The 27,999-nt window shown below is 41.4% G+C and overlaps 1 protein-coding gene and 2 long non-coding RNA genes across 4 annotated transcripts in view; 1 reads left to right on the forward strand and 2 right to left on the reverse strand.

Moving 5' to 3' along the window:
• Nucleotides 1-32: 32 nt before the first annotated feature.
• On the forward strand, nt 33-16,395 carry LOC309363964. Of its 2 annotated transcripts, XR_014165674.1 has the most exons (4): nt 33-621; nt 8,845-9,001; nt 10,267-10,361; nt 15,687-16,395. It is a non-coding gene; the product is annotated as an uncharacterized lncRNA (long non-coding RNA). The 2 variants fall into 2 exon arrangements; XR_014165675.1 differs by having other exon boundaries at nt 33-406; nt 8,845-10,361.
• A 3,369-nt stretch (nt 16,396-19,764) lies between these two features.
• KBTBD12 (kelch repeat and BTB domain containing 12) overlaps nt 19,765-27,999 on the reverse strand; it is a 51,749-nt gene continuing 43,514 nt past the window's right edge. Inside the window, exon 6 of the mRNA XM_081900471.1 lies at nt 19,765-21,881. Within this exon, the coding sequence (XP_081756597.1) occupies nt 21,715-21,881 (167 nt within the window). The 3' untranslated portion in view covers nt 19,765-21,714. The remainder of the gene's footprint in view (nt 21,882-27,999) is intronic.
• Nucleotides 23,073-27,985, reverse strand: LOC309363963. The gene is made up of 3 exons (XR_014165673.1): nt 26,762-27,985; nt 23,792-25,489; nt 23,073-23,755 (listed from the first exon to the last, which is right to left on the reverse strand). It is a non-coding gene; the product is annotated as an uncharacterized lncRNA (long non-coding RNA).

The following is a 27,999-nucleotide window of genomic DNA, read 5'->3' on the forward strand; positions in this document are numbered from 1 at the left end:
TCCAACGGCTCTAGTGACCTTCCACACTCATAGGACTACAGTTCCCAGCGTCCTCCGAGGCCTTGCCTTAACGTACGCGGTGTACGTCACGGCGCGCGTCACTGAGCGAGTCCTCTGTAACCGAGACTAGCGCGGTATCGTTGGGAGGGAGGGAAGAAAATCGTTTCCTTTCTGGTTCTCAGTGCGGGTGTGGTAGTTGGAGGCGGCCCAACGGGGCTGGGAAGCGTCGCGTCCCGAAGCGTCAACGGTAGCCCTTGGCATGCTGGGAATTGTGGTTCTGCCGTAGCCGCCATGAAAACAAATCAAAGAGAAGCGAGTCAAGGGCAATTTCCCAGGCGAGGGTCGGCTTCCAGGCAAGAGAGGCCGGGGGTGGTAGGGTGACGCACCTTTAAGGATTGCAGCCAAAGTAATGTAGTTGCAAGTCGTTCTATCCAAAAAAAGGGGACACTGAAAAGCTGCGAGGAGTTTGTAAATAGCGGAAGCAAGTGAGATCTTCCACAAAAGCGTTGCAATGTATATTCTCGCTTGCTAGGAAGAATTCTTTTCGGCAGCCTTGCTTGTCCTCCCAACTGGCCATTCTGCTCCGTTCTGGTTTTTCAACGGAGGGCAGAGCTACGCCTGGTATACAAAGAACCCTGGGCACTATGGTTTCCCCTCTAAGAGCACCCTTAACAAACTACAGTTCCCTGGATTCTTTGAAGGAGGCGTGTGGTGTGGAACTGTTGCCCATCCCCTGCCAAAATTGGGTCCCTTGATATACTATTTAACCCCCAGAAAATCTTTGGATTTGAGCATATGGATGTCTCACTCGCTTCCCGATGGCCCCATTTTGGTTCTTCTCTCATTTAAGCTACCTAAGCTCACTTCTAGAATAAGTGATCCCTGAAATTGCAAGGTGTCATTCAATCGTCCACAGTTCCACACCAAATCAAGTACAATACGGTCCACAGTATGCAAGGAATGTCCTTTGGAATGTGCAAGCAGTGTACCTTGAGAGATCTGATATAAACAAAACGTGCACTTGTGACATTGTTTTATTGAAGGTGTCTGTAGTTACCAATCTTTTAAGATCTGGTGCCAATATCTGAGGCAATCATGCCTAGTTCTAAGTGCCTTGGGGCTCTTTGTTTCAAGAGTGGGTAAAGAAATCTCTCTCAAACAGCCAGTTCACATTTAAAAAAAAAAAAAAAAACAGAAATTGTCGTGTATGGTTTTGACACCTATAAAGGAATCCAGTGGATTTTCAACTTAACATTTTATTATGTGATCATCAAAACTGGTTATAAGTATTTTGTGTGGCTTTGGATCCCTTTGGTCAGATACAACTCTGGTGACCACTATTTATGCCTTTGTCATTTTAAAGGTTAACTTCTGAAATACACTGTGTGGTATTGGCTTTTACTATCTGTGCTCATTTTGTGGAGGCTCATTTTATGATAATGGGACTATGTCAGCATCTTAGTTTTTGTCTGTAAGGGACTAAATGGCTTCCCATGCCCATCCCTAAGTTTGGCTAACAGTTCTTTCTTAACAGTAGTATCTGTAGAACAACATGAGGACTGTCACCCAATTAAATAAATCTTAATCATGTTTTATTTAGTTGATCCAGAAACCCTGTATTCCAGCTATACTAGGGGAGTGGTACTGAAGAATATGCCACCACTATACTGATAGAACAGCTGTCATATCCTATATTAACTCAACGTTCTCCTAATATACACATTGTTATCTGTATATTTTTCCCAATACACACATTTTTGCAAAACAACTTTCCATTATGTAATGTATGTTTGTAGATTATTCTACAACTATGTCATTTTTATGCACACTTTACCCTAGAATATGTATGTATATATACATACATTACCTGGCAGCATACATTTAAAGCTCTCTTATACCACTTCAACAGTCTCGGCTTGCCCCAAAGAATTGTGGGAATGGCAGTTTCTAAGGGAGTGGGATCACAATCGCTGGCTGCAACATCATACAACCTCTCCACAAATAAATGAGAGTGAAGGCTCAGAAAAACTCTCACAGTAAAGCAACCTACAACAAACTTGGTACAAGCAAATTGGGATGAATGCTCAATAAGCAGGTCATCTGGAAAGAACATCTGTCTCCAAAAGTGGCCAGCCCGGTTCCTCAGAGAAATATAAAAGCAGGTACTGATAGTGATAGAAATCACTTTTTTCTCCATCACTTGGTAAGTCAAAATTTACCAAGTTCATTTTCAACTATCATGGTATGAAGCCATATACATATTTTCCCTCCATTATTTTAGAGGGATGTTCTTGGAGACTGTCTCATTGGAAGGTTGCCAGATTGCTTTTAATACAAGACCTATTTGTGTGAGATATGGGGGAAAGGAATTGAAACAAAAGAGGACTGGAGGATGGAATGTATGGGCAGTGACTGTAAACAAATAAATATATCAGTCAGTTCAATTCCTAATGGAAAAATAGTACTTTCTTAAACGACAAAGAATCAGTGGGATTTTTGCTCCATCTTGAGATGTTAAAACCTGACGTGGCCATGGCATATTGAAAAATGGTAGAATACTACAGCTTGCCATGCTGCTGCTGCTGTTCCTTAAATAGAAATCCACACTCTTGTCCAGGTTGTCCATAGCTAGACAGTGAAAGATGACTGTGTTTCTCCTTGGGGAGCTCAGCTTGTCTTTTTCTGAACTGTTCTATCTACTCTTTCTTCAAGCTATACAGTCCAATAGATTGTTTATGCTAGTATCCCTTTATCTGGGAGATAAGAATAGCTAATAAAAGCTGTTTGCACTATTCATGGCCTTGAGCAGCTGTCAGATTTTGAAAGGTGGTGTTGGCTTTGGGAAATAACTCTAAACAACTAAGGGTTTTTGCTCTGTGTGCTCCTACTGTCCTCATAAGAAATGGACAGCTAAGCCCTCAAATATATGCACTGTCTGGGTGGCAACACGCAGCATGACACAGTGATCAGCATTACATAGATATGGATACTTTACACGTTTATAATCCAGAAATGTTGAGTGAAACAATGGACCTACACATACACACACCCAGTGCTTTTTTCTGGGTGTACGCAGGGGTACGCATACCCTTAAATATTTTGTGAATCTTTGTACTGTACTGTATTTGTTTTCCCCAATTTGAAGTATAAAATGGTGACTTTCTTGAGTCAAAATGAGAGTACTCCTAAACATTTTTTAGAAAAAAAGCACTGCATACACAATTTCCTCTTATTCAGACATATGTGTTTGTACTCAATGATCTGAACTTTCACTAGCTTTATACTTATTTTTTGATATGGCATGAATAAGTCATCCATTATTGGATTACTGCAATGTGTTATACGTGGCACTGCCCTTGAAGATGATCCAGGAACTTCAGTTAGGACAGAATTTGGCAGCGAGGTTGCTGAAGGGGATTAAACTATCAGAACATGGTTTGCCAGTCCTCATTTGCTTATATTGGTCGCCACTACATTTCTAAGCCCAGTTCAAGGCACTAGTTTTAACTAATAAAGCCATACATATATGGTTTGGGACCCCAGTATCTGAAGGTAGAGAGAGAGAGAGAGAGAGAGAGAGAGAGAGAGAGAGAGAGAGATCCTTATTTGGAACGTTTTCCCCTAGGAAGCTCACATCATTGCATCTTTTCAACACCAGGCAAACGTTATTTCTGTTAATATACCATATTTTAAGAAGCATTGTATTGAACTAGTTTCCTCCATCCTCAGAAGATGAAAACTTGATAGTGGTTTTCAAATTTTCTATTATATAGATATAGATATATATGTGTATATTAAATTTTATTGGACTTAAGGAATTGTTACCTTCTCATCTTTTAAATCCTTTCCTGCTGTCATGGGCTTTGCAAGGCACGTGAAGTCCTAGGAATTGAGGTACACTGGTCTTAGAGTCCACACCACTCCTAAATTAATTTAAGCCCCATTGATTTTAGTGGCATATGCATGTGTGTGTAACGGGGGGCTATATTACAACCTGGGCAGAACAACCCTACCCTTCAAGGGAGAGAAAACTGGAAGCAGACAATCCGCCAACTTCACAATCCTGATTGGCTTGCATGGCAGAAAGTGGGGGCACATGCACATTCCCCCCCCCCCTGTTGCCAGCTTCCTAAAAAAATGTTCAATAACTTTGGCTATGCCCATGTCGCCTGGGATGCATTGCAAGGGCCATGGGGTTGTGCCCTGAGCCACAACCTGCTGGGAAAATATTGGGAGCTTGGTCTTCTGAACACCTTGTATTATATTACTATTTCTGCTCTTACAATTTACTGTATTTATTAGCCACCTTTTCTGGGCAGCATGTAACAAAACCAAAACAAAACCATAAAATACAAAAATGCAATTCTAAAAGCTGAATTAAAATAATCCATATAAGACAGAAAGCTGAAAACCATGCCTAAACAGCAAAATCCACTACCTTCCAGAAAAGTAAGGCGGGGTAAAATAATAAAAATTTAAAAGCCAGTGAAAATAAAAAGGTACCTGACACCAAAAAAGACATGAAAGATGGTTCCAAGTGAACAAGGAATTGCTGCTGAGAAGGCCTTTTCTCCTGTGACCACCCACCGTATTTCAGCTTGCAAGGGCATTCAGAGAGGGGTATCTGAATTTGAGCTCAGGGCATGGGTAGGAACACATGGAAGAGGCAGGTCAACTGCTTCATTTAAGACAATGGTTGTTAGATAACCATTCTGTTTAATGAATCTGTTTAGAATAATTCTATACCTTGATATATACTTGAAGGAGTTTCTTTCAACAATTAGTACCAAAAGTCAGATGAAGCACAGCCATTCACTTTAATATTGATTATTATTATTATTATTACCCTGCCTTTTTCCTGATCGAACACTGACACAGCGGAGGCAGAGAAAAAAGACTTTTTGATTGCCTGCACTGCCAAAGAATAGACTTTAGCCTGTGTTCAGTCACACTCATTCTGAGGTGTGGTTTTTTTGCCAAATAAATAAATGTTGAGATCTGAGGGTTGTGGTTTTGTGTGTGTGTTTTGGAGTTGGTATTAAAGGAGTTTACTTACAGTAATATTATGGGTAACCTTATAGGCAGGGGGAATTTGTAGAAGACAACCAATTTAATAGGGTAATATTTTTCCAGGTTTTCCTGGCATCACTTTATTCTGGAATACTGTATTGAGGAGGTACCATACTGAGCCCATGCAATAATAATATTGTTGGTCCTCATTCTCATTCTGTCCCTCATCTCCTCCTTTCCCTTGGAACTCTGCATTCATTCTTTATGTGGCCATGCTTAGAATTCTCACATGGATTGGCCAACATAAGGAAGCTCAGCTGATTCCTCCAGCTTTCTCTTTCCCCTTGGGAGGTATAGGTGATATCATGTGGAAGAAGGAGCTGGCCTCTGTCCTCCTAAACTTATCACAAGGTCTTGCTTGGCCTGAGCTCAGGTGGGATGGCACTGCACCCAGCCTTTTGGCAGATCAATGCTCAGCAAGTGTACATTGTTGGCATCTGTCTCGAGAGGCAATGGAAGAATGCTGTGGCTGTAGAGACCAATATGGGAGTAAAGGTAAAGGTAAAGGTACCCCTGCCCGTACGGGCCAGTCTTGACAGACTCTGGGGTTGTGCGCCCATCTCACTTAAGAGGCCAGGGGCCAGCGCTGTCCGGAGACACTTCCGGGTCACATGGCCAGTGTGACATCGCTGCTCTGGCGAGCCAGAGCTGCACACGGAAACGCCGTTTACCTTCCCGCTGGTAAGCGGTCCCTATTTATCTACTTGCACCCGGAGGTGCTTTCGAACTGCTAGGTTGGCAGGCGCTGGGACTGAGCAGCGGGAGCGCACCCCGCAGCAGGGATTCGAACCGCCGACCTTTCGATCAGCAAGTCCTAGGCGCTGAGGCTTTAACCCACAGCGCCACCTGTGTCCTGGGAGAGACATGTTTTATTGCAGTTTGAGCAGATGAAGGCATCTCATTTTGCTGTTACAGATGCACCATGGCATTTCCTCTCTTTGCATTCCTCCCAGCAGTCATTTCTCCTCTAGTCACTGCTGTGGATACCCGAGCTGACTGTCTCCAGCTTGCCTGTGACCTATGCATGAACTTGATGTGGTCCAGCTGTTCAGCAGTGGGGAGAATTGGGAGTTAGCTTGCCCCTCTCCACTATTTTTTGGTCATGGCATCGTTGCTATAGATTTTCCCCCACCCTTCAACTGCATCCTTGAACGTTTGCACACAGAGACCAAATATGATATTGTGAGATTTTCAATTACATTTTGAGAGCTGGAAATCCTTGAAACAAGGAAAAATTGCTACATCTTTATATAAGCAGTAAGCCATAACTCAATGGCAGAGCACGTGCATTGCATGCAGAAGACCCCAAATTCAATCCCTGGCGCCTCTATGTAGGCTGGAAACCCTGTCCGCAGGGTTTCTGTCTGCAACCCTAGAGAGTCAGTGTAAATAATACCAAGCTAGTTAGACCAATAAGGCAGCTTTTAATGATTTTCTGCTCCACCAGATTAGGGTAATAGTCTCCATTGGGTAAGAATGTTTTTTTCCCCACCTTGTGGACAGATTTTTTTTTATTACTTCTGAGGGATATTGATTGCAGTGGACACAGGTCTCAGCCTATAGAGATAATTTGTCAGCAACTGCCCTTTGTGCTATAGCTCCTCTGGCTCTTAAATAGGCGATGAAAAGTATTTGCGAAGCATCTGACAGACTAATCACAATGTTAGGTGAAGCAACTTTAATAATTACTGTATGAAACACGTTTCACACGCAGCTTCCGGAGTGTTACGATGGCACCCAAGAAGAGCCTGCTGGATCAGGCCAATGGCCTATTTAAACCAGCATCTGTTCTCAAAGTGACCGACCAGATGCCTGTGGGAAACCTGCAAGCAGGATTCGAGCGCAAGAGCACTCTCCCCTCCTGGAGCTTCCAGCAAGTGGTATTCAGAAGTATTGCTGTCTCCAGCTGTGAAGGCAGAGCATAGCCATCACGGCTTGTAGCCATGGATAGCCCTCTCCTCCATGAGTTTGTCTAATCCTCTTTTAAAGCCATCTAGGTTGGTGGACATCACTACCTCCTGCAGGAGTGAGTTCCATAGTGTGTTGCAAGGCAAAGTGCGTCCTTTTAACTGTCTGGAATCTTCAACCATTCACCTTCCTGGATATCCACAAGTTCTAGTCTTGTGGGGCTGAGGAAGAACTTTTCTTTATCCACCTTCTCCATGCCGTGCACATTTGGGATGAATATGCATTTACATCCTCTGATTATTTAACCCAAATGCTATCTTGGCAGTAATATTCAGCTTAGCCACAAGGTGGGAGAACTGTTTAACTTATAAATCTGCCTTTGCTTAAACTTTGTATGAAATCTACACATATGCCTGACATTATTCAATGGCTATTCTAATTGCAAAGCTACATGATGACGGCATTTAGGGAGACCCATGTATGCATGAGCCTCAGATCTCCCACCATAGAGGAGATGGCCTTTGCACTCAGTAACCTCTGCTGGGTTGTATTGAGATCTCCACTCCCAGGAGAGGAGCCTGAGAGAGGATTCAGATGCAACACAAGTGGAAGGGCAGCAAGAAACACCAGTGTCTTGAACAATATGCAAAACAGCACACAGCCTTCCTTCAACATTAATACTTTTCAGAATTTTGCAATGCAGTTCTCTACCCCAATGTGTAGAAAATGCATATATTAACAAAGATAGCAGAAAAAATGCATATATTAACAAAGATAGCAGAAAAAAATGCATAACCTTAAGGAACATTGCTTTGCAAAAACTTGTATCTTAAGTAAAAGCGCATACAAACACGTAGATAGGAGAAAATTGCTCTAAGATGTTGATTCATTTCCATGATTAATTTTAAAGGGGGGGAGATTAGCTAATGTGGAAATGTGTAGAATTGAATTTAAGACTGGAAAAACGAGATGGAGACAAACTGAAATGGTCAGGTTTGCCCATCCGTCCACCCCATGTCAAGAGTGATAAGATTATACTGTCAAGACATTAGCAGCAGAAACTCACCAAGCAAATTCCCTGTTTGGTTTTAGAGCTAAAGCTGAAATCAGACCCCATGACATAAGATGTGCAGTGAATGAACCGTGATTCGTTGTTATCGTGCTGTACTTGTCTGCTCCTGCCTTTGCAAAATAGCTCCCTGGGACATTTGTAAAAGGCTTTATAAATAAAAGCTATATTGTATTGTACCCCCAATCTCCCTCTGGTACTTAAAATACATTTTATCTATTAGGAAATCTTATAACCATAATGTGCCAAACAGATAGACTGTACGTGATGAAAAACCTGCTATAACCAAGCTAGGTGCCACCCTGGGCTTTCTTAACCTTGTTGTCCATGCACAAACCCGCTCCAGCAGAGCCAGCAGTTGTGTTCACAGCAAAAGTTCCTACATGTTGGTTGAGGCAATTGATATTCAGCAGCTGGCTATGGCATTTTGTTTTGTTTTTTAACCAAGTTTAGTACTACTTCTAACCCTCTGTGTGGATCCTCATAGGGTGCTTTCAAACAGGGGCTTAATATGCAGACAGATTGCTGAGATACCATTGTTGAGATACATTTACATGTAACTCAACTTGGCTTAATTCCTCCATTCCCAAACTGCTGCCATTTTAGCTAAAGTAGACTGTGTTTGTAGTAGACCAGGATGCTTGATGTCATAGGACCTATATGCTTACAAAGGTTGTGTGCCACCTCTACTGAGTGGTAGCAAGATTCCAGAGGGTTACAGGGTTGTGTTTCCATTGGGAATTCAGGCATGTCAGAGAGTGTAGCCCTTTAAAATACATAGTTTATTTTACACCTAGATACTTCACGCCTGGGTGGAGGAAGAGAGTTCACAGCATTACATCTCAAGCGGGGCTTGTTCCCCACAGCAATGCAGCTTTGCAGTCCAAGGCATCCTGCACACCATTCTCGTTCTTCTGTCCCAGCCTGCCAAGATGGTTCTGGTAAACAGTTATGGTGGGTTCATTGTAATGGTCTTATGCTGTGTGGGAATGTTTGGAGAGGCAAAGGGGAATGCAGAGGACCTTCCTCTCCACAAATGGAGTCTATCAGACCTTATTCCTCTGATTAACTGTTGCGTTGACATTGGCGGAGTAATTCTTGTGCAGAATGTGTGAAACCATAATCACCTCCTGATGCATGTGAAGATGCTGTCTGAAAAATGTGTGTGACAATGGGAGCAAACCTTAGGCTATGGCTTCCAGATTATTATTAACAGTAAAAGATGAACCCTGTTCTTAAAAGGTAAACTGGTTCTTATGCCAGTCTGTAGAAAAAACATTTTCTGAGAACCAGTGCAACATTGAAAATACTAAATGGGGTGGGAGAGTTTCTTTGGACTATATTGCAGAGAGGAAGGGTATTTGTAGTGTGTTGTGAATGTTTGCTTGCTTAGGAGTTGAACTTGCAGTTTATGATGAGAGGATATCTCATTAATCAGGAATAGGCATGGGAGAATCAGAATATTGTTTATTTGTTTAGATCATGGATCATTCATGACACACCCTGTGTGTTTCTCCCATGGATAAATAAGAAAGGAGGGGGAGACAGAAAGGAAGGAAATGATTTTGCATGGTTAAGCAGCCACTCCCCTTCGGTTCTGCTAAAAGTGGCAGCCTCCTGCAGCTGTTTTCGTTTTTTAAAAAATTGGGAGACTGTTACACCCATCCCAAGTGTAATATCTAGTTTGGCCTGAGTCATGCAAAATTGCTACCCTCTCAGAGCACAGATCTCATACTCTGTACAAAGCCAGCATAATTGTTACCAACTTAGCTATCATAAACAGACATTTGATTTGCCGATCTATATTACCGTCTCTATATCAGAAAGGAAGATTTAAAAATGCTACTTCCTGTTTTCCTGACATGAGGCTCTTTAGGTCCAGTGCTGTGGATGTGACAGAATTGGGGGGGGGGGGAGCACTCTACAGGTTCCCTAATCTATGACAGCAGGTGGAGACACTTCCTGTTCATTTAGCATTTTATCCCAACTCCTCAAAACAATCTTTTCCATGGAATCCTGATTTCCAGCTGAATTTAACCATTGTCTCAATTACATAGAGAATCTGAAATCCTCTTAAGCTTACAAGTGGAATTGATTCCCAACCAGCATCATATATATCATTTCAAGTTTCCACCTTTAATTTCTTTAACCTAGCCCATCAATTAAATCCAAAAGATATTGATACTTTATTTTTGTGAATATTTCACTTCTATTCTCAGACAACCTGGTCCATCCTATGCAGTAAAGGCTGCCCGACCAGCACCAGTCTATCACTAGGGATGGAGGAGAAACATGATTCAGTTTGCACTTGAAGGTGAGCTTACCTAATTAGCACTTTCCAAAACAATACATGAACCAAAGCACAGCCATTTTATGAAATTTGCACTTCTCTGAAATTTGTAATGCAGTTTTCCAGCAAAGTGACGTATAAAAAAAAAATGCATGTGCTAGGGCAATGTGTGCATAAACACACACATATTAGTGAAAAAAATATATAAAAATGCATTATGTTAGCGGAAATTGCTTTGCAAAACTGCATACAAAATGTGTGTGGTTAGAGAAATAAAATAGTAAGGAATTTTCATGAGGATTTTTTAAAATTGCAAACTGGTGAGAAATGTGGAGCACTGAACTTCAGATTGGCAAATGAGAAACTGAAAGAAATTGAAACCACCAAATTCACCTACCTCACGTCTGTTCTCAGACAGCCCCTACCTGCCTGATTTCTTCCAGCCAGTACAGTGGGGTAGAACGGGCTGCCACCTTCCTCCTCCTTAGTCTCTGTTTTCCCCTTCTTTAACCAAGCAGAGATGAGAATGAGGAGGACAAAACTAGAATTACTTGGCCCTACCACTGGTCACTGACAGTTGAGCTCCCTGCCTTCCACCCCACCAGCCCCCGGGACCACCAGCCACCACTGATTCTAGGGCAGACACCTAGGGTCTCTTTGTCTCTTCCTTGTAAAATTCCACTGCAAAGCTGGTGGATCTAGCAAAGTGCCATTTTCTTCCCTTCCCTTTGCTCCAACAAGTCCTCACTAAGTTTCTCAACCTTTATGGGAGGGCAGAGGGGCAGAGGTAGACACATTTATCTTCACCATTAAAGATACATATCTTTGTTGGCACGATCAGGTGGGGAATTTCTCAGGTAAGGAAGGAACTAAATTAATTCAAGGCCATTTTAGACATGGCACGGGAGATCTGTAATCAGCTCTTGACTTCAACCCACCACACTCCCCCTTGCTTTTAGCTGCAGAGAGGGCAAAGGTGGGTTCAGTATGAGTATGTGTTGTTTTCCCGTTTCATGGCTAATAGCCGCTGGGAATAGGGGAAATTAGAAGGGAGGAAAATAGCACCAGAGGGAAGGGTTGGTATCCCCTCTCCTTAGCACTGTGGCTGCAGTCCAAATCTTACGTCACTTGCATATGCCTTTATAACAACAACAACAACAACTGGAAGAAGACTTCAATAAATCCAATCTCAGACCTAGTTGGGACCTCAGTCATTGTGGGCTGGGCTTATGTCCAGACATATGTGGAGGAGCTTGTATACCTTAAGGATGGCAATTTTTAAAATTGTATATAATGCGGTCACAGCAGTTAATGGCAAAACACTATTTAATTTCATCTGGAATTGGTTCCAGACTCCAGCGGGGGATGTCTTTACCATTCAGGTTCTAGAATTACATCATTCTTATAACTAAACAGAGATAATACTAAAGAGCTGGTCCCATAAAGCATGACTTAACAATTTATTTTGGCTGAATGGGTATGAGGATTTATTGTTCTGCTTGCAAAAGAGGCCAGCTGATAAATCCATCCTAAGTAGATAAGCTATACAAATTCACTTGAAAGAAATGCTTTAAATCCCTCATCTACTTCAGGTTACAGAATTGACCAGCCAGAAAATGCAGGAGTCAAGTCTGCTGAGCTCTTAAGAGAAACCCCATGCCCTTGCCAGCAGCCATTTCCAAATCACTCAGGGCACAGTTTTCTTTGCTGTAGCTCTTAGGAATTGTTGTATTGCACAAGAAGTTAAAAGGATTGAGCAGTTAAGGGTGCAAATTGCAGTTCTTGGTGAGGGTCAAAAGAGAAGCAGGGTGAGAAATGTGTGGCCCTTTCTCCCAGTTTATCAAATTATTATTAACTTTAAAGCAGCATGAAACAACTCTGATTTCAGTTGGAGGAGGAGGAGCCCCTGGGAGAGGGTTTTAAAATCAGCTAGGTGGTGGGGTCAGGAGAGTTGGTGGATTATTCCATCTGACAAGCTAACCTTAAATAAACTTTGCTCTGTCTGCCTAGTATCCAACTGCATTTGGCAAAATTCCAAGGCAGAAAAAGATAGGAATGACCTAATGAAATAGGACTTGGATCCTCAGAGAAAGTTTTCGCATTACCTCTAGATAGGATGCTGCAACCTGCCCAGTGGGAAAACAGCATAGAATTAGGCTGCATTTTGGTTTACAGTGGTTAAAAACTGATGTAACACTTCTTTGAAGGTTACCTCATATTATTAGTTTGTTCCCCTCTGGAATTCACTTACTTGTGAATTCAATTACCTTTCCCTGTTATTGGACAAATAAACAAAAAAGAGAACTTATGCCTAAGAAACTTCCACAGCATGCATTTAAAGCACATTCAACTCACATTTAAAGCACTTGGTTTCACTCAAAGAATCCCGAGAACTCTAGTTTTCTCCTCAGAGAGCTACAGTTGCCAGCAACCTTAACAAACTACAGTTCCCAGGAAACCAAGGAAGCAGCAAGTTGCCAGCTGCAGTCTCTGCAAGGTATCCCTTATCTTTAAGAATTGTAAAAGATAACATTTTGCCAGTTTCGTACCACCATTGACTGGATTTCACATATTAAAGTGACTTGTCATGGAAGGCTAAGAGGATACATTGGTCAGAAAGCTAGACAAGAACTTTATTATCCCTCTCAGACAAGAACAGAGACAGGAAATTGTGTACTCCACCTAGAAATAACCCAGGCCAGCGCCACCTAGTGCCTAACTATAATCACACTATCTGCATGAACTAATCAAGCGGTTCTGCCCCACCTGCAGCTTCTAGTTTCCTTCCCCTTCTTGCTCTTAAGTCCCACATATGGTTCCAATCTTTTTTTTAAAAAAATCAAGACAGGAAACAAAGCAAGGTGAACAGTTTCCTAATTAAGATCCAGTCTCCTTTGCCGGCTAATCCTCTCTCTGTGCTTATTTTATTTCTGGATAGCTGCAGGAAAGCAGACCAAAACTTCCACCTTTATTTTTATTAAAAGTTCCTGATTACACTGTGTGTCTGTCTGTGGAAAGCTAGTCCCTGGAGCATTTCCATTTTGCAGTTCATGCCATGTTGCGGCTGAGATTTAACAGCCTAAGCCTATACTTAAGCAAGGGGCAAGCAGAGGGCAGAACTCCCCGGCAGTGCTACTCTATTAGCTTCAGTGAATGAGGTCCCTGTGTATGAGTCTTGAGACCTCACACTGCCTAATAAGTGTTCTCCGCATAATGTCTGGGCCTGAGCTGCGGCTGGATTTGGAGGACTACAAACACATATTCCTCATGGGAGTCTCAGGAGACTTTCACAAGCTGCTTTCCTAATCAGAGTTGATGTGGTGTGTAGTCTAAATTCAGCTCAGGTATCACTTTAACCAGCCATGTCTGCTGTGCTTTTACAAACCGCCTTCTGTTTCTTCCCTGTTGCACACAATTTCTTCCAGCCGCCTATATATTCTCACAGAATCATAGAGCTAGGTCATCTGTTCTGTTGCTGCCACCACTCCACTTGATGCAGGAAACACAGAGCTACAGCATTTCCAATAAATGCCTGCCCAGCCTCTTCTTGAAGACCTCTAGTGAGGGAGAGCCCATTACCCCTTTAGGTAATTGGTTTCCATGTTGGACTGCTCTTACTGTTCAGCGACTTCTAATGTTCAACCCAAATCTCACCTCCTGTAACTTAGGTCCGTCAGATCTAGTTCTGCATTCTGGGGCAGGAGGGAAAAAGTCTTTGCCCCTTCTATAGTGACAACTCTTCTAGTATTGTAACAGTGCTATTATGCCCCCTCTCTCAGGTACACACTGCACACACTAGCCTATTTGTAGCACACAAAAACATTGTTTTTCTTAAACTAGAATCTTCATGCTTTTCCTTACCGTGCTGCTTACAATCTACAGTGGATGCTCAGGTTGCGAACGTGATCCGTGCGGGAGGCACGTTCGCAACCCACAGCGTCACATCTGCACACACGCGTGTTGCGATTCGGCGCTTCTGTGCATGCATGAGCACTGAAACCCGGAAGTAACCTGTTCCAGTACTTACGGGTTTGGCGTGGTGTGCAACCCGAAAACGCGCAACCTGAAGCGTCTGTAACCCAAGGTATGACTGTAGTTTGAGTCCAGGTTCTGCCGTCCACAAAGCTGGGTTAGGTTACTTTGTATGTATTTTGAAAACCACGCAATCCATATATTCTCCAGGCTAAGCGTATCCAGTTCTTTCTGCCTTTCTTCATAAAACTTGTTTTCCAGACCACTGACCATCTTTGTTCTTCTTCTCTGAACCCATTCTTATTTGTCTATGACTTTTTTTGAAGTGCAGTGACAAGATCTAGACACAATACTCTTAAATGGATTCATTTCCTAAATTCTGGGGGGTGTTTTTTAAACAATATAAACAACTAGTATGCTCACAACAAAAAAATTTTTCTTCCAGTAGCACCTTAAAGACCAACTAAGTTAGTTCTTGGTATGAGCTTTCGTGTGCATGCACACTTCTTCAGATACACACTGAAGAATACAGTGTATCTGAAGAAGTGTGCATGCACACGAAAGCTCATACCAAGAACTAACTTAGTTGGTCTTTAAGGTGCTACTGGAAGAAAATTTTTTTTGTTTTGACTATGGCAGACCAACACGGCTACCTATCTGTAACTAGTATGCTCACAGTTTTGTTCTGTAAGGTCACAACTCAAAATTGACATCTGAATGCAGATATGACAAGGGTAATAATATGCCCTCTTGACCCTGAGCCAACCTGATACAGGCCACAGTATAAGACACTGGGGAGGAAGAAACTCAGTTGCAATGGGTAGGATAGTCTTTAGTGATTTTACACCTCCAATCCACCCAAGTTGGACCTTGTGTGGTGCAGTTGCACTGGTAATAGTAGTTCATGCCACAGATCATATTGTTTTTTGCCTTGCACAGCAGTTTAAAGGATCAGGTTATTTGCTGCCCAACCAAATAAAAGAAACAATTTTTTACAAACAGACAAACCTTAAGTTAAGGATGATACATACTTTGGCAGATACTTGTAAGAACAAAACTTAGACTCGTATTTCTCTTCTGAAAAAGGCTTTGAATGTTCATTGTATAAACATTATGTGCTGTGATAAACAGCACAATCCTAAGCAATTCTACTCATTCATATATATATATATATATATACACAGCAGAACTTCACTTCTCTGGGGCTTATGTTTTGTAGAATTCATGCTCTCCTGAAGTAAGAGGATATTATTAAATCATTCCATCAAGTGCACATAAGGCATTGAAGCCAAAGGAAAATAAGGGAGGAGCATCAAAGGACGTGCTGTGTGTGTTTCACAGGCAGTTTTATAAACATCCTTTCCTTTCAATCTCCAGATCTGGAGTAAAATGCTAGCACATCAGCTACCACATCAGCTGCAACTGAGCATGACTGATAAGTGAATTGCATCTCTTTGAAGAAATGCTCAGATCTCTCCGATCCATTTTAAAATCTGAAGTTCTAGAGAGATGTGAGGAAATAGTTTTTGATTTCTAGCCTGTTGGGTTACTTACAGTATGTATGTTTGGAGAAACGATGGCCCTCAAGAGATGTTGCTGGACTCCAGCTCCTGTTAGCCCCAGCTGGCATGAGCAGATGAGCAGAGATGATGGGTGTTGCTCAACAACATCTAGAGAGCCACAGGTTCCCTATCCTTGGCTTACAGCATTATTTTGGTCTGATGTGAGACATTCATTGTATACTGCAGTGCTGGAAATGTGGGCACTCATCCTGATTTGTTGGAGGGAATGGTAGATTATATTGTGTCAAGCCAAGGGCTATCCCACACTTTCCACTCCATTTTCCTGTTACTGTATACCTAAAGTACAGTGTTTGGGGGAAATTGGTTTTTTATGCAAAACCTCCCAAACAACTATAACTGTGTGACCAGAGTTTGTTGATACATGATTGTTACTATTTTCAAGTGAGATTCGATCTGGAAGCTCCCTATTGCTAAAAACAACAGTTAGGGAGAACCAAGTCACAATGTTTTGCTTCCCCCAATTCCTGGTCCTTAGTCCCCCTGTTCTGTGACTACAACACACACTTTCTTTTTCTTTTCTTTTTTTGAATTTTTTTCCCCCAATGCAAAATCATAACAAAAATTGCAAACATTGAATCCAAAATAATACTATACAGACAAAGATCCCAGGAACATATAGAAAAAAACCAGAAAAGAAAAAGAAAAGAAAAAAAAGCAAAGGAAACAAAACAAAACTAAACACAAACAAAAAAGCACACATCTACAGAACAAAACCATATCATTACGTACATAAACCCAAATTGACTTCCTTCCTTTGTTCTAAGACCTCAAAAAATTTACTCTTACAGTATTGTTGTGTCTAATTAGATTACTTCCATCTTTGTGCTTTTTTACACCATTTTTCTTATTCTTTAACCCTGTAAAGCATCATTCATTACATACCGATATACTAACTCCAGAACAATGTTTTTTCATATACTCTTTAGCACAACCCCATTCTTTTAATAATTTCTGGTCCGATTGTCCCTTTATGTAAGCTGTGAGTCTTGCCAGATTTATGTATTCACAAAATTTAATTTGCCAATCTTTCACTGATGGAATTTTTCTGCCTTTCCAGTTTATAGCTATAAGCATCCTGGCAGCTGTTGTTGCATAAAGGAATACTTTCCTTTGATTTTCAGGGATATCATTTGTAATTAAACCTAAAAGGAATGCCTCCGTTTTTTTACTAAAGGATATTTTAAACATCTTTTTGAGTTCTTCATGGATTTCATTCCAGAATTGTTTAATAGGTCGGCATTCCCACCACATGTGAAACATTGTTCCTATTTCTTTTTTACATCTCCAACAGGTGTTTGATTTTAATTTGTAAATTTTAGCCAATTTTACTGGAGTTAAGTACCATTGGTTTACCATTTTCATAAAATTTTCTCTTATTGTATAACATGCCATGAATTTAATATCATATTTCCATAATTTCTCCCATTGATCCAGCCGAATTACATATCCTATATCACATGCCAATTTAATCATAACTTCTTTTACGTCTTCATCCTTTAATTCCCATTCTAATAATAAATTATACATTTTGGATATATATTTTTTTGAGTTTTGTAATAATACTTTTTGTGATTTTGATTCTTCTTTTTCAAATCCTATTACTTTATCCTGGTTGAATATTTGTGCAATTTGGTGATATTGTAGCCATGTGGTACAGTATTGGGTCACTTCATCGTATGGTCTTAGTTTTAATTGGCATACTTTCTAGCACCAGAACATGCCATTTCCCTAACAGCAAAGAGGTGCAATTGCATTACATTGATTACATTAGATGGCAGTGAATGGATTTTCTTGTTGCAGGCGGAAACAGGTTTTATTTAGTTCAGTTCTGCAAGTAACAGGAAGTTAATCCAAGGCCGCTATCAAGCAGGGATGGGGAATCTGAGATTCCCCAGAGGTTGTTGGACTTCAGCTTCCACTGTTCCCAGCCTGTGAGTTCAACAATGATGTAAGCAGGGATGATGGGATTCATAGTCCAGCAACATCTGGGGAGCCATGGGGTAGCACTCAGTAGATTTCCCATTGAAATTAAGGCACTTAATTTAGGCTTGAACCCTAAATACACTTATTATTTGTTAAATTTAAAATATATATACTGCCCTTCATCTGAAGATCTCAGGGCAGTTTACAATATAAAATTACAGGAAAAACCCATTGACATGCATAGGTTACACTGTTAGCCATCTTCATGAATTTCAGTGAGTCTACTCTTAGTAAAACATGGGCATTTTTATTCCTCAGTAGCAGTCCCTCCAGAGCCCCCCAACCTAGCATGGTTTTCTCTGTTCTGGTTCATTCTGGACACAGAGAACACCATTTTTAAATTGGGAGCTTCAAGGATGCTTGCTTCTGATCTTCTGGCCCGCAGGCTGGGGAGGGCAATTTCATGGTTTCTTGCCCCCTTGCAGGAGGGTGTAAATGAACCATATAAATGTCTGAGGTGATCTGCTGCCTTAATCACTCATTAGAGCCCATAGTTAAATTTGGAAAGAAGACAGCTATTAGCATGGTAGGTACCATGGCAACAAAACTCTCCACTAATGAGAGTTGCCACTTCCCTGTTTGGGGGGAGTGCAGTGCATGGGGGAAAATGAGAAGAGGAACGCAGAGAGGGAAGCATAGGGTGCAGTGGTGGGAGGGCACGGAGGAGACGGCTGCAAAGGAGGAGGTGCTCAGGTGAGCAGAGCAAGATGTGAGCAACCACCCCGGTGAGATTTTATTTGCAAGTTTGTACTCACAGAGCTCCTGTTCCACATTTCCAAGTGGGCTGAAGGTTATGTAAATAGTCTTTATTTAGAACTGACAACCACAGTGTTAGCGATGGGCAAAAAGCTGTATTTGTTTTTACTTTTTGAAAGTGTAAAAATAATTATCTCCTTTTGTTCCTCCCCCCTCCCCTTTTGCTAAAGCTTAGCTCTGTTGCTCCTTTGTCTTTGAAATGGAATATGTATGTGTGTGTTCCATTTCAAAGATATAGAGTCATGCAAAGATTAGGAGTTCTTCCAGACAACCTGATTATTGAGCACTAGCAAGATGTACCTGGCGCTGCTCAGCAATTTGAAGGTGGGGGAGGAATAGTGTTATGAGTTTGAGGAGGAAATAGGCTGTACTTGCCTGGGTCCAGCAAGTGGTAAAATCTAATTAAGGATTCAAATTCCTGGAATAGCCAAGCTAGCTTCCTGGTGAGGTGATAGCCTAGGACCAGTTAATGGGCACTTAAGGGAACAAAGAAAGTGGATCTGTGCCTCAGCTCACCAGTAGTAGGAAAGACAAAGGCCAGAGTGGAGAGTGGCATTATGTGAGCTAGAAGGTTGAAGCAGAAAAGGCAGCAGGCTAGGGAGTCAGCCAGCCAGTGATGGTTGATTTCTGTTTGAATCCAAGGCTGCAGCTATGGGAGAAGCAAGACCTTCTTGGGGTGTAAATGCTGTGAACCCCTACATCGTAGGCTCAGGTTGTAAATAAACCATATACTGTATAATAAAGACACCACAGTCTCCGCTGTGCCTCATTTCCAGAAGGAAAAATGAACCCTGGGTAAGCGCCTGGAACCCCTGGAATCTTGCACCGCTCAGAGATTGGGTTGGTGTGTAGCAACAGAGTTTTTTAATTTGTGAGTTTGGGTGCTGTGCTTGCATGCACACACACACACTCACACATAGCTCATACAGGGTGTTTATATGTCTTCTTATTAATAATTTGTTCATCTTATACTTTTCAGTGTAATTCCCAATTCTCCACAAGGTCATTTTTTAAAGGAGGGGAAATGTGGATTTGTTATGCTAGAGCAACAAAGTTCTTTAATCCAATTTAACTGCACAAACGTAAACTCTGGGACGTGCTTGAATCCCTCCCACAACATGCTGACATGTTCTGGTAAAAATATAGCAGCTTTATTGGACAAACTGGACAAATATAGCATCAAAACGTAGGGCATATGTGGAGAAAGTTCTTCAGTACTGTTTATCATCTCAAAACTCCAATAAAGCGATGTATACTTTGTTTGTGTGCACTTGCAAGCATCCCAATGGCCTTTTCCCCACATCAGAATCAAGATTCAATGTAATCTATGGAAGCAGCACCCACATTTCCCCAGACTATAGGCTAAAACCTTTTCTTCTAGTGTTGACAGTATAGCCGTGAAACATTCAAATGTAAATGTTTTAACTGTCAAATACATCCTACCTACAAAGCACACAGGAAGGAAAAGGTTGAGTCATGAGGCTCACAGCTCCACTTCTTTTCTAGATTAATTCTTTCTATTAAACACATACACATGCTGATTCAACCCTAGCACAGTGTTCTGCATTGAACAAGTTATTGTGAAGTTCATGCTACCTTTGTGTGTTTTATGAAACGTTTACTGATGTTTCAAGGTAAAGTTGATGAGTCATAAACAGGGTAGGAAATATATCTCACTCTCCTCATTTTTCCACTGTTCAAGTTCCTGCAGCAGGAATTTTAAATATGGGCTGGCTACACATTACACTTGAAAAGTGAATGACTGCTTCCCAAAAGCCTTAGACCACTCATTCTGCACCCTCACACCTATGATTCTCTTCCCTTTTCAGCTCTTTCTCCCTTTCTCACTCCTAGGATCTCCAGGGCTACTACTGATGCGACATCTGCATTCTCAGCTCACCCTTTCTCTACCTCAATACAAACCACCCCAGGTGAGCAGTAGGTGATGATAATTCTACTAGTGGCAGCAGCAGAGATTGCCCTTCCTTAATGCTCTAGTGTCAAACTCAGGACAGAAGAGATGGGTAAAGGACCAATAAGACCAACCTGGGTGGAAAGTTCTGAATGTCCCAGCCTGCCTTATGGTAGCAGAAGACCAACAGAGAAGGGCTCTAACTCAGTAGATGAACACATGCAAAAGGTCCCAGGTTCAATCCCTGGCATTTCTGTGTTGGGATAGTGAAAGATTCCTGCCTCAAACAGTGAAGAGCTACTGTTAGACATAGCAGACTAGGGGTAACCCATGTGGTGTGCTCAAAATGTTGTTGGACTACATATCCCATCATCCATTGGGCATGTTGGCTGGGACTGCTGGGAGTTGTAGTACAACAACATCTGGAGGTCACCAGTTTGGCTATCTCTGTAATAGACAGTGCTGAGTTAGAGAGACCAATGCTTTGACTTTGTGTCCTACAGCTTTGTGTGGACCTCCTCTTCACTCCATATGGAAACTATAAGAAGCAAGCCCCGAGATATTAAGGCAAGCAAAATCCTTCATTGTATAAGGCACCAAACCAGAACTTTAGGAAACCATTGCTGATAGTTTATTCCAAACTTCAAGAGAACTAATGTTCTATCTGTTCTAGCTGAGATTCAACATCTGGACAGTTATGGTTATACAGTATGCAGGACTGTATGAAAGAAGGCTGCTTATCTGCAAACTCCGCCATCAATACAGGTCCAATGCAATCTGACTTTTGAGCCAATTCCACCTGATTATGAGACTAATAGCACAAGCCTATGTGTGTTTACTCATAAGTAAGTCCCAATGAGTTCAGTTGAGCTTACTTCCAGGTACACAGGTACCGGATTGCACCCTAAGGCCATCTTTCGCATTCCATTTGGCCCTCTGCTGACAATTTAATGGTTTCACAGTATTTATGTTGGTATAGAATTCTGATTTCTGAATGTGCAAATGTTTTTTTGATTCTTTAAGCGACTGCAAAGGCTCGCATTCGCTCCAGATGCTTTAACTAACAGTTGTCCTGGCATTTTTAGGTGTCCAGGAGACATTGCCGGCCATTTATATGAAAGTCTCTGTTCTAAGCTCCACATATCAACTGCAAGGGAAACCTGCTTGCCTATTACTCCACTAAATCAGGAGGAGGAGGAATGAGATCCCGTGGGTTCAGCTGAGCAACAAGACAGACATCATAGCTATCATGCATGAGGACGTTGACAGCCACAACATTCCACTGATTTTCCCAGGTGTCCAGCTCTAAGATCTCTTTCGTGATAACTTCATGGCGAGCTGCAACCAAAAAAGAAAAAGAAAAATGAAATGCAACATCAACAAAGGAGTCACGAAACCATCTTTGATGTAAGTAACAAAGCAAAAAATTCTTTTATGTTATGCTTAGATTAAAAGGAGATATGGCAGTGACTGAAGCATGATTTGCAAAGCCAATATTTGTACTCCAAGCTGTACAATGTGTCTGGAAACTCCAGGTTGTGCTGATTTGACTTAAGAATGCCAAGTCCTTTTTAGTTTGGCTTATAACAAAAAACATCATTCGTTGAGTATTGGTTCTCTACTTTGAGCACTGTATCTAAAAAGGAAATGAACTTGTTCTTGGATGTGCCCAAACTAATTGCATGCTGAATGCATTCTAAACTAATATAGTGCTACATGGTCCAGAATTGTCCTTTTTCTATAAAGTTTGTTTCCAAGTAAATCTTTTCCAGCAAAGTTCCCTTGCAATGTTAATGGAAAACTTCCTCCTTTCAGGTTTTACCTGGTTTATTGCTGCCTTGCAGAGATAGGGGATCTTTAACTATTGGTTTTCTTGGACTTACTTTCTTTCCTTTTTTGCAAAATGAAATAAAGATCAAAAATAAATGAAAGGAAGTCAACCACCAGTAGGGGAAGCCTGTTGATGCTAATCCAACTATAGGCTCTCTTCCTGATGTCACCTGATGTCGCCATGGCCCCCCACCACATGGGCATTGGACAGGATCCACGACCGCTGGATTCCTTTAGCGGAATACCCAAAATTGTCGGGGAAGGCGATGGCCACACCTTGCCACCCGAAACACCAACAACACATTCCAATGCCAATGCCTAACCACCAAATCGCCAAATACCACGAAAGTTGTGATGGTTGCTACGAGGTAGGCGAAAAAAACCAAGAGGCCGGGCCAATTTAGCCAATTGGAAAAAACTCCTACCAGGCCTCCTACCAGAGGTCCATAGCAAAGTCTCAGGAACAGCTAATCTAAAGGGAGTGGAGAGTGGGTGACTCGTAGAAAATGTGTGTGCAATGGTGGGGATCGCTGGCGCGGCTGCGTTTGAGCAGCAAGTCGAGCTTCCCTATTGGGTGCCCAACTGGGGAGGGGCGTGGCACCAGCCCTGGCGTTGAAGCAGGGGGCAGAGCGCCCCCTGCATGACGCGGGAATCATCTCCCGATCACAACCCCTCCTGGGAGGAGGAAAGGCTTTATCTGTAAAAAGTGAGTGTCGGAGAAAGGATAGCAGTTATCGAAAAAAGGGCCAGTGTGCAAACAATCCAATTTGTTTTGGCCGCTTGGACAGAAGAATTCATGCAAGTGAGTTAACAGTTATTTGGGCCCTGACCCCAACCCCCCAATTCAAGGGATGGTGGGGACCTCACCCACGAATAAAAAGCTTGCATGTCAAATAATCTAATATTACTCGCACATAACTTAAACCTAGTGCTATATTTATTTCGCTGCAAGTAAATGACTTGTTTTATGTTTCCCAATGGCTGCAATGGAGTACTCTAAGAGGTGTTAGGATAGGAGCCCTCAGTAAGAAAGGACTCTAAACACCAGCTGCTGAGGAGCTCACAAGAAGAGTGACTTTTGCCCTTATGTTCTGCTGATGAGCTTTTCCTTGGCATCTGCTGGGCCACTGTGAGAACAGGAGGTTGGGCTAGATGGGCCTTTGGTCTGGCCTAGCAGGAATCTTTATGCTCTTATGACTCCTGGCTCTGGGCCTTGTTGTCACACTTGCCCTGCGTTCACATCTCGAGCACTAATTTGCCATGGCTGGAATCTTTTGGTGTCTGAAACGGCATAACTCTGCAGAAAACACATTGCAAGGAATGTGGGATGGTTTCCCAATGTTTGGCGTGATCATGGAAAAAAGAGAAACTAAAATGAGTAACTTCTGCAGGCAGCTGCAAATCACACAGAAGTGAACGAACTAATTAGAGTGGATGTTGGCTCACAAGTAGATTCAGCAATGGTTAGACCTGCATTAAAAGGTACATATGCTATCCTAAGTATGCCATTCTGATCCTGGTTATCTTACCTTGTTTTGTTGTTGTGGATAAAACTGAGGGTACTTTTACTTACAAGGATGAGACCTGCCTCTTTAAACTTAACTCGGAATGCAGTTACTAAACCTTTATTGGCTGCAGTGAATATTCAACATCATTTCCAAATTCTTCCCCAAATTAGTAGCCTTCACATGCGACACACAAAGACATGTCAGACATTCTCAAATGCATTGTGTAAGCAAATGCCCTCCAGGCTTCTGGAAACTGAGTTTTGTGGTTTCCATGGGCATGAGTGTTAAGCAGCCATCTCCTTCGCAGGGTGGAGACAACTTTCAGTGCCTCTCTTGTACTTTGCCTGTTTGGAAAAACTGATGGATTTGGCAAGAGCAGTTAGATTCAAGCCACTCTGTTAAAGCCAGTTTTTATAAAGAGCAGCTTTTAACCATGGCTGAGCAATTGTACCATAACAAAAGAGCCACCAAGCAAGAGAGAATTTTGCTTCAGAGTTCTTTCCCCCCTCTTCTTTTATAGGTGAACGGAAGAGCCATTTATTTTCTAGCACAAAAGCTGGGCTTTTTGACACCTATTATAAAAAGCCAACTGCTTTGGTATTAATGAGAAGTTCTTTTTAAAGCTACCTCCCCCCCAATACCAGTTAGAAATTTTCAGCTGAACTTTTGCTGTAGCTAAAATGTGTGGATAGGATTTGCTCATCTTTTTCATTCTCTGCTCTGAGGAATTTCTAGGTCTAGCCTGGCTTGGAATAGCCATTGGGGTAGTGGATTATAACTCCATTGGGGTAGTGGATTATAACTCACACATTGTACAGCAACAAATTGGGTTTGCCACTGTTCACCCACAGCAGGGAGTCATAGCCAATTCCAATGCACATCCTCCCAAATGTCTGTTTGTTGCATTCCCACTGAATTTCCAGCGAATTTCTTCACTGTTAACACAGGAAATTATTTACTGGACTCTGACTGGGGCTTTCTCTTCATTTGTAATATCTCCATTATAATCTTGCCCTTTCTTGAGGACTATAAAAGTGGAACAAGAGGAGAGGCTATTTTGCTGCTTTTCAGGGGTGCTCATTATCACTTAATTTATGGATGATGAAATTATGCCATTGGAATAATGTGCACAGTGATTTATTTGGCATGGGGTAATTGTTTGTATTATGATGTTTGTATTCTGTGTTTTAATAAATATTTTACTTATGGATTTTATTTTTGCATGTCCTGAGAACAGTTGCATGTCCTGAGACTTTTGAGATGGGGAGGATAGAAAACAAGTTAAATAAATAAAGTAGTCCTTTATCACTTTGCATACGTAACTGCAGCTCTAAGAAGTGAAACCAATAAAGTCACATACGGTACATTTCATTTCTCTAGCTTTTCATTGCTCACAAAATTGACATAGGTCTGCAGGAACGGGAGATGCAAGCTTATGTGCTGAAGAGGGGAGTGAACAGCTGTAAAAACATTGATTATTTTTTTTAAAAAAGGAATAGATCGTTGAAATTGTGGAAGCAGTGCTAGGAGAAAAGGAAGCAGCATTGCTGGGTGTCGATGTTTACATAGATCAGATGAGGATTCCTGCTGATGAGGACTCCTTATGGTCTAAAGATTAAAACATTTTTTTTAAAAAAATGCATATAATGGAAAATAGGAAGGAGAGAAAGGAAGGTGTCATTAACCAGTCAGAATTCCACAAGCATTATCTGTGCTTGTCATGGAACCAACTACCAAAAGTAAATGTACTTGTCTTGTTTTGACAAACTAGGTAAAATCTCAATGGATCATTGGAGATTTGGCAAAATGTCACTTATTGTACAATTAAGTCAAGCCTTAAATTCATCTGATGCTGGCATTTAACACCATTATAAGCCAGTTGTGTCCATAGTACAGTATGGCAAGTAATTTATGTTGGAGGCATAAGGCAGCTAATCTGGAATGTTACATTTTGAGCTTACTTTAAGGCTGTGAAATTTTGGACTGACATGGTAAAGAAGATTGAAGTGATAACAAGATATGTACAGTACTACTAACTGATCCTTTATTTTATTTGCGCTGATAAAGGATCAAACACCATTGGAATATAGGGAATTAGTTCAACAATTATTGACAGTTCTTAAACTGATCATCTTTTATAACTGGGAAAAATGAACTTAGCAACAGTGGAGGAATAGATATTTCAAGTATGAGATATTGTACATATCATTAAACTAAAGTGAGACAGAGAGGGAAGATAATCTGATGATCTCTTTGTGAACAAATTGAATGTGTTTATTAGCTATTGGTGCAATAAAGTACAGGACTGTGCAAACCCACACAGACTATTGGGTTTGTTGTGAGCATGGCAAGCTGGTTTCAGTTTATATTTTTATGTATAGCTTTGTTCTTACTTTTTTTTTTACATTATGGATAGTATCCTTGATGTATCTTTCAAGTCACAAATTTAGCAGTGAATTATTATTTTTTAAGGACCAGGTAAGGCTTTAAAACTCCAGTTTTCAGGTTTGCACCTCTGTCCAGGATAAGTGCCACTAGCTTACTTTTATTTGTTTTTTTATTAGGAAACATACTTGCTTCATATTCAAAGCCATACTATGCTCTGCAACATTCTTGCAGATTCTCTACAAGGGAAGAAGCACTACTTGGAGGCTCATAAACTTCCATTTCCAAGTATGAATGCATTTTGCCACTCAGACATAACCAGGCTGGGTTTTGCTGTTACAGCTGTATGACAGGCTGACTCGGCCTGCTCCACTCAAGGCTGGCCACTGCATGGGGAAGCTTACAGATTGCTTTAGGGTATGCTGGATAAATATTTAATCTGCTTCTCTGTTCTTTGAAAATTGCATTCCATATGTGGTTAGAGTTTATACTTACCCCTGTGGTACGACATATCGATTGCTGCTGCTACTTTCTCTCTCTTTTTATGGGAAAGTTGCATTTTTCAGGAAAGCCAATTTCGAAGATGAAACTCCAACTTCATTCATATCTATTTATCTATCATCTATCTATCTATCTATCTCCAGCAAAGTGTCTGCAATTCAATATTTGAGTTGTCATGTACTTTTTAATGTTCTTCCATGCAAGAACAGCAAAAAATAGGAAGTTGGAGTCTAAAGCGCATGAATATTTTTTTTTTTTAATGGAAGGGTTTAATCTTATTTTATTTTATGCCGGATGGTTGCCTCCTGTCCCTTGAACTATGAAAAGGAATCAAATCAAAAGAGTTTGGTTGTCAAAAGTACGTATATGCACATGTCTACACCATCCCAGGGATCATAATTTGCAAATTGTAGCATGGTGAGGTCAGAACCCTTAATAAACTAAAGTTCTCAGAATTCTTCCAGCGCCTTAAATGTATGGTGTGGATGTAACCCAAGTCTGATAGTGCTAGGTAAGTTACTTTCATGAATGCTATAACCCACAGAAACAGATGTTGGCAAAAGGAGAAAAGAGGATAAATGATCTGAACAGTGTCAAACAGGAAGGCTGTTGCATAGTTTGGGAATAAGATCTAGTTCCTGAGTCACTGAAATTTCTAAGTCTTTATGTGGTCAAGAACTGCAATAGCAAGACCCCAGTCTCCCACACTGTTATTATTGTTCATTATCCATGTGATCTAGTTGAGATTCCTGCATTGCAGGGGGTTGGACTAAAAGACCCCCAGGGTTACTTCCAACTCTACAATTCTATGATTCGGTCTCCCTGCTGTTCTGCTACCCTTCTCATCCCTTCTCATCCCATCTGTGCTGTCCCAGCCGCACCCTCTCTTTTTCTTAATGGGCCCTCAAGATCCTATCACTTTCCCCAGCACTACCATTCCTTCTAGCCCTTGCACGACCCAGATATTTCTCTCTCCCTTCTCAGAAGCAGAGGTGGGTCTATCTGAGGGGATGAAACCATTGTGAACTGCTGCTCTTGGTAATTTGACCCGCCAGATATAAGAGAGAGTGCCGCTGCTTTTGCAGCTGTGTAGAAGCAGAGACATCACCTTGCCAACAAAGGTCCGTATAGTTAAAGCTATGGTTTTCCCAGTAGTGATGTATGAAAGTGAGAGCTGGACCATAAAGAAGGCTGATCGCTGAAGAATTGATGCTTTTGAATTATGGTGCTGG

This window comes from Podarcis melisellensis, assembly GCF_964234715.1.
Source record: "Podarcis melisellensis genome assembly, chromosome: 2".
In the NCBI taxonomy this organism is placed as follows: Eukaryota; Metazoa; Chordata; class Lepidosauria; order Squamata; family Lacertidae; genus Podarcis; species Podarcis melisellensis.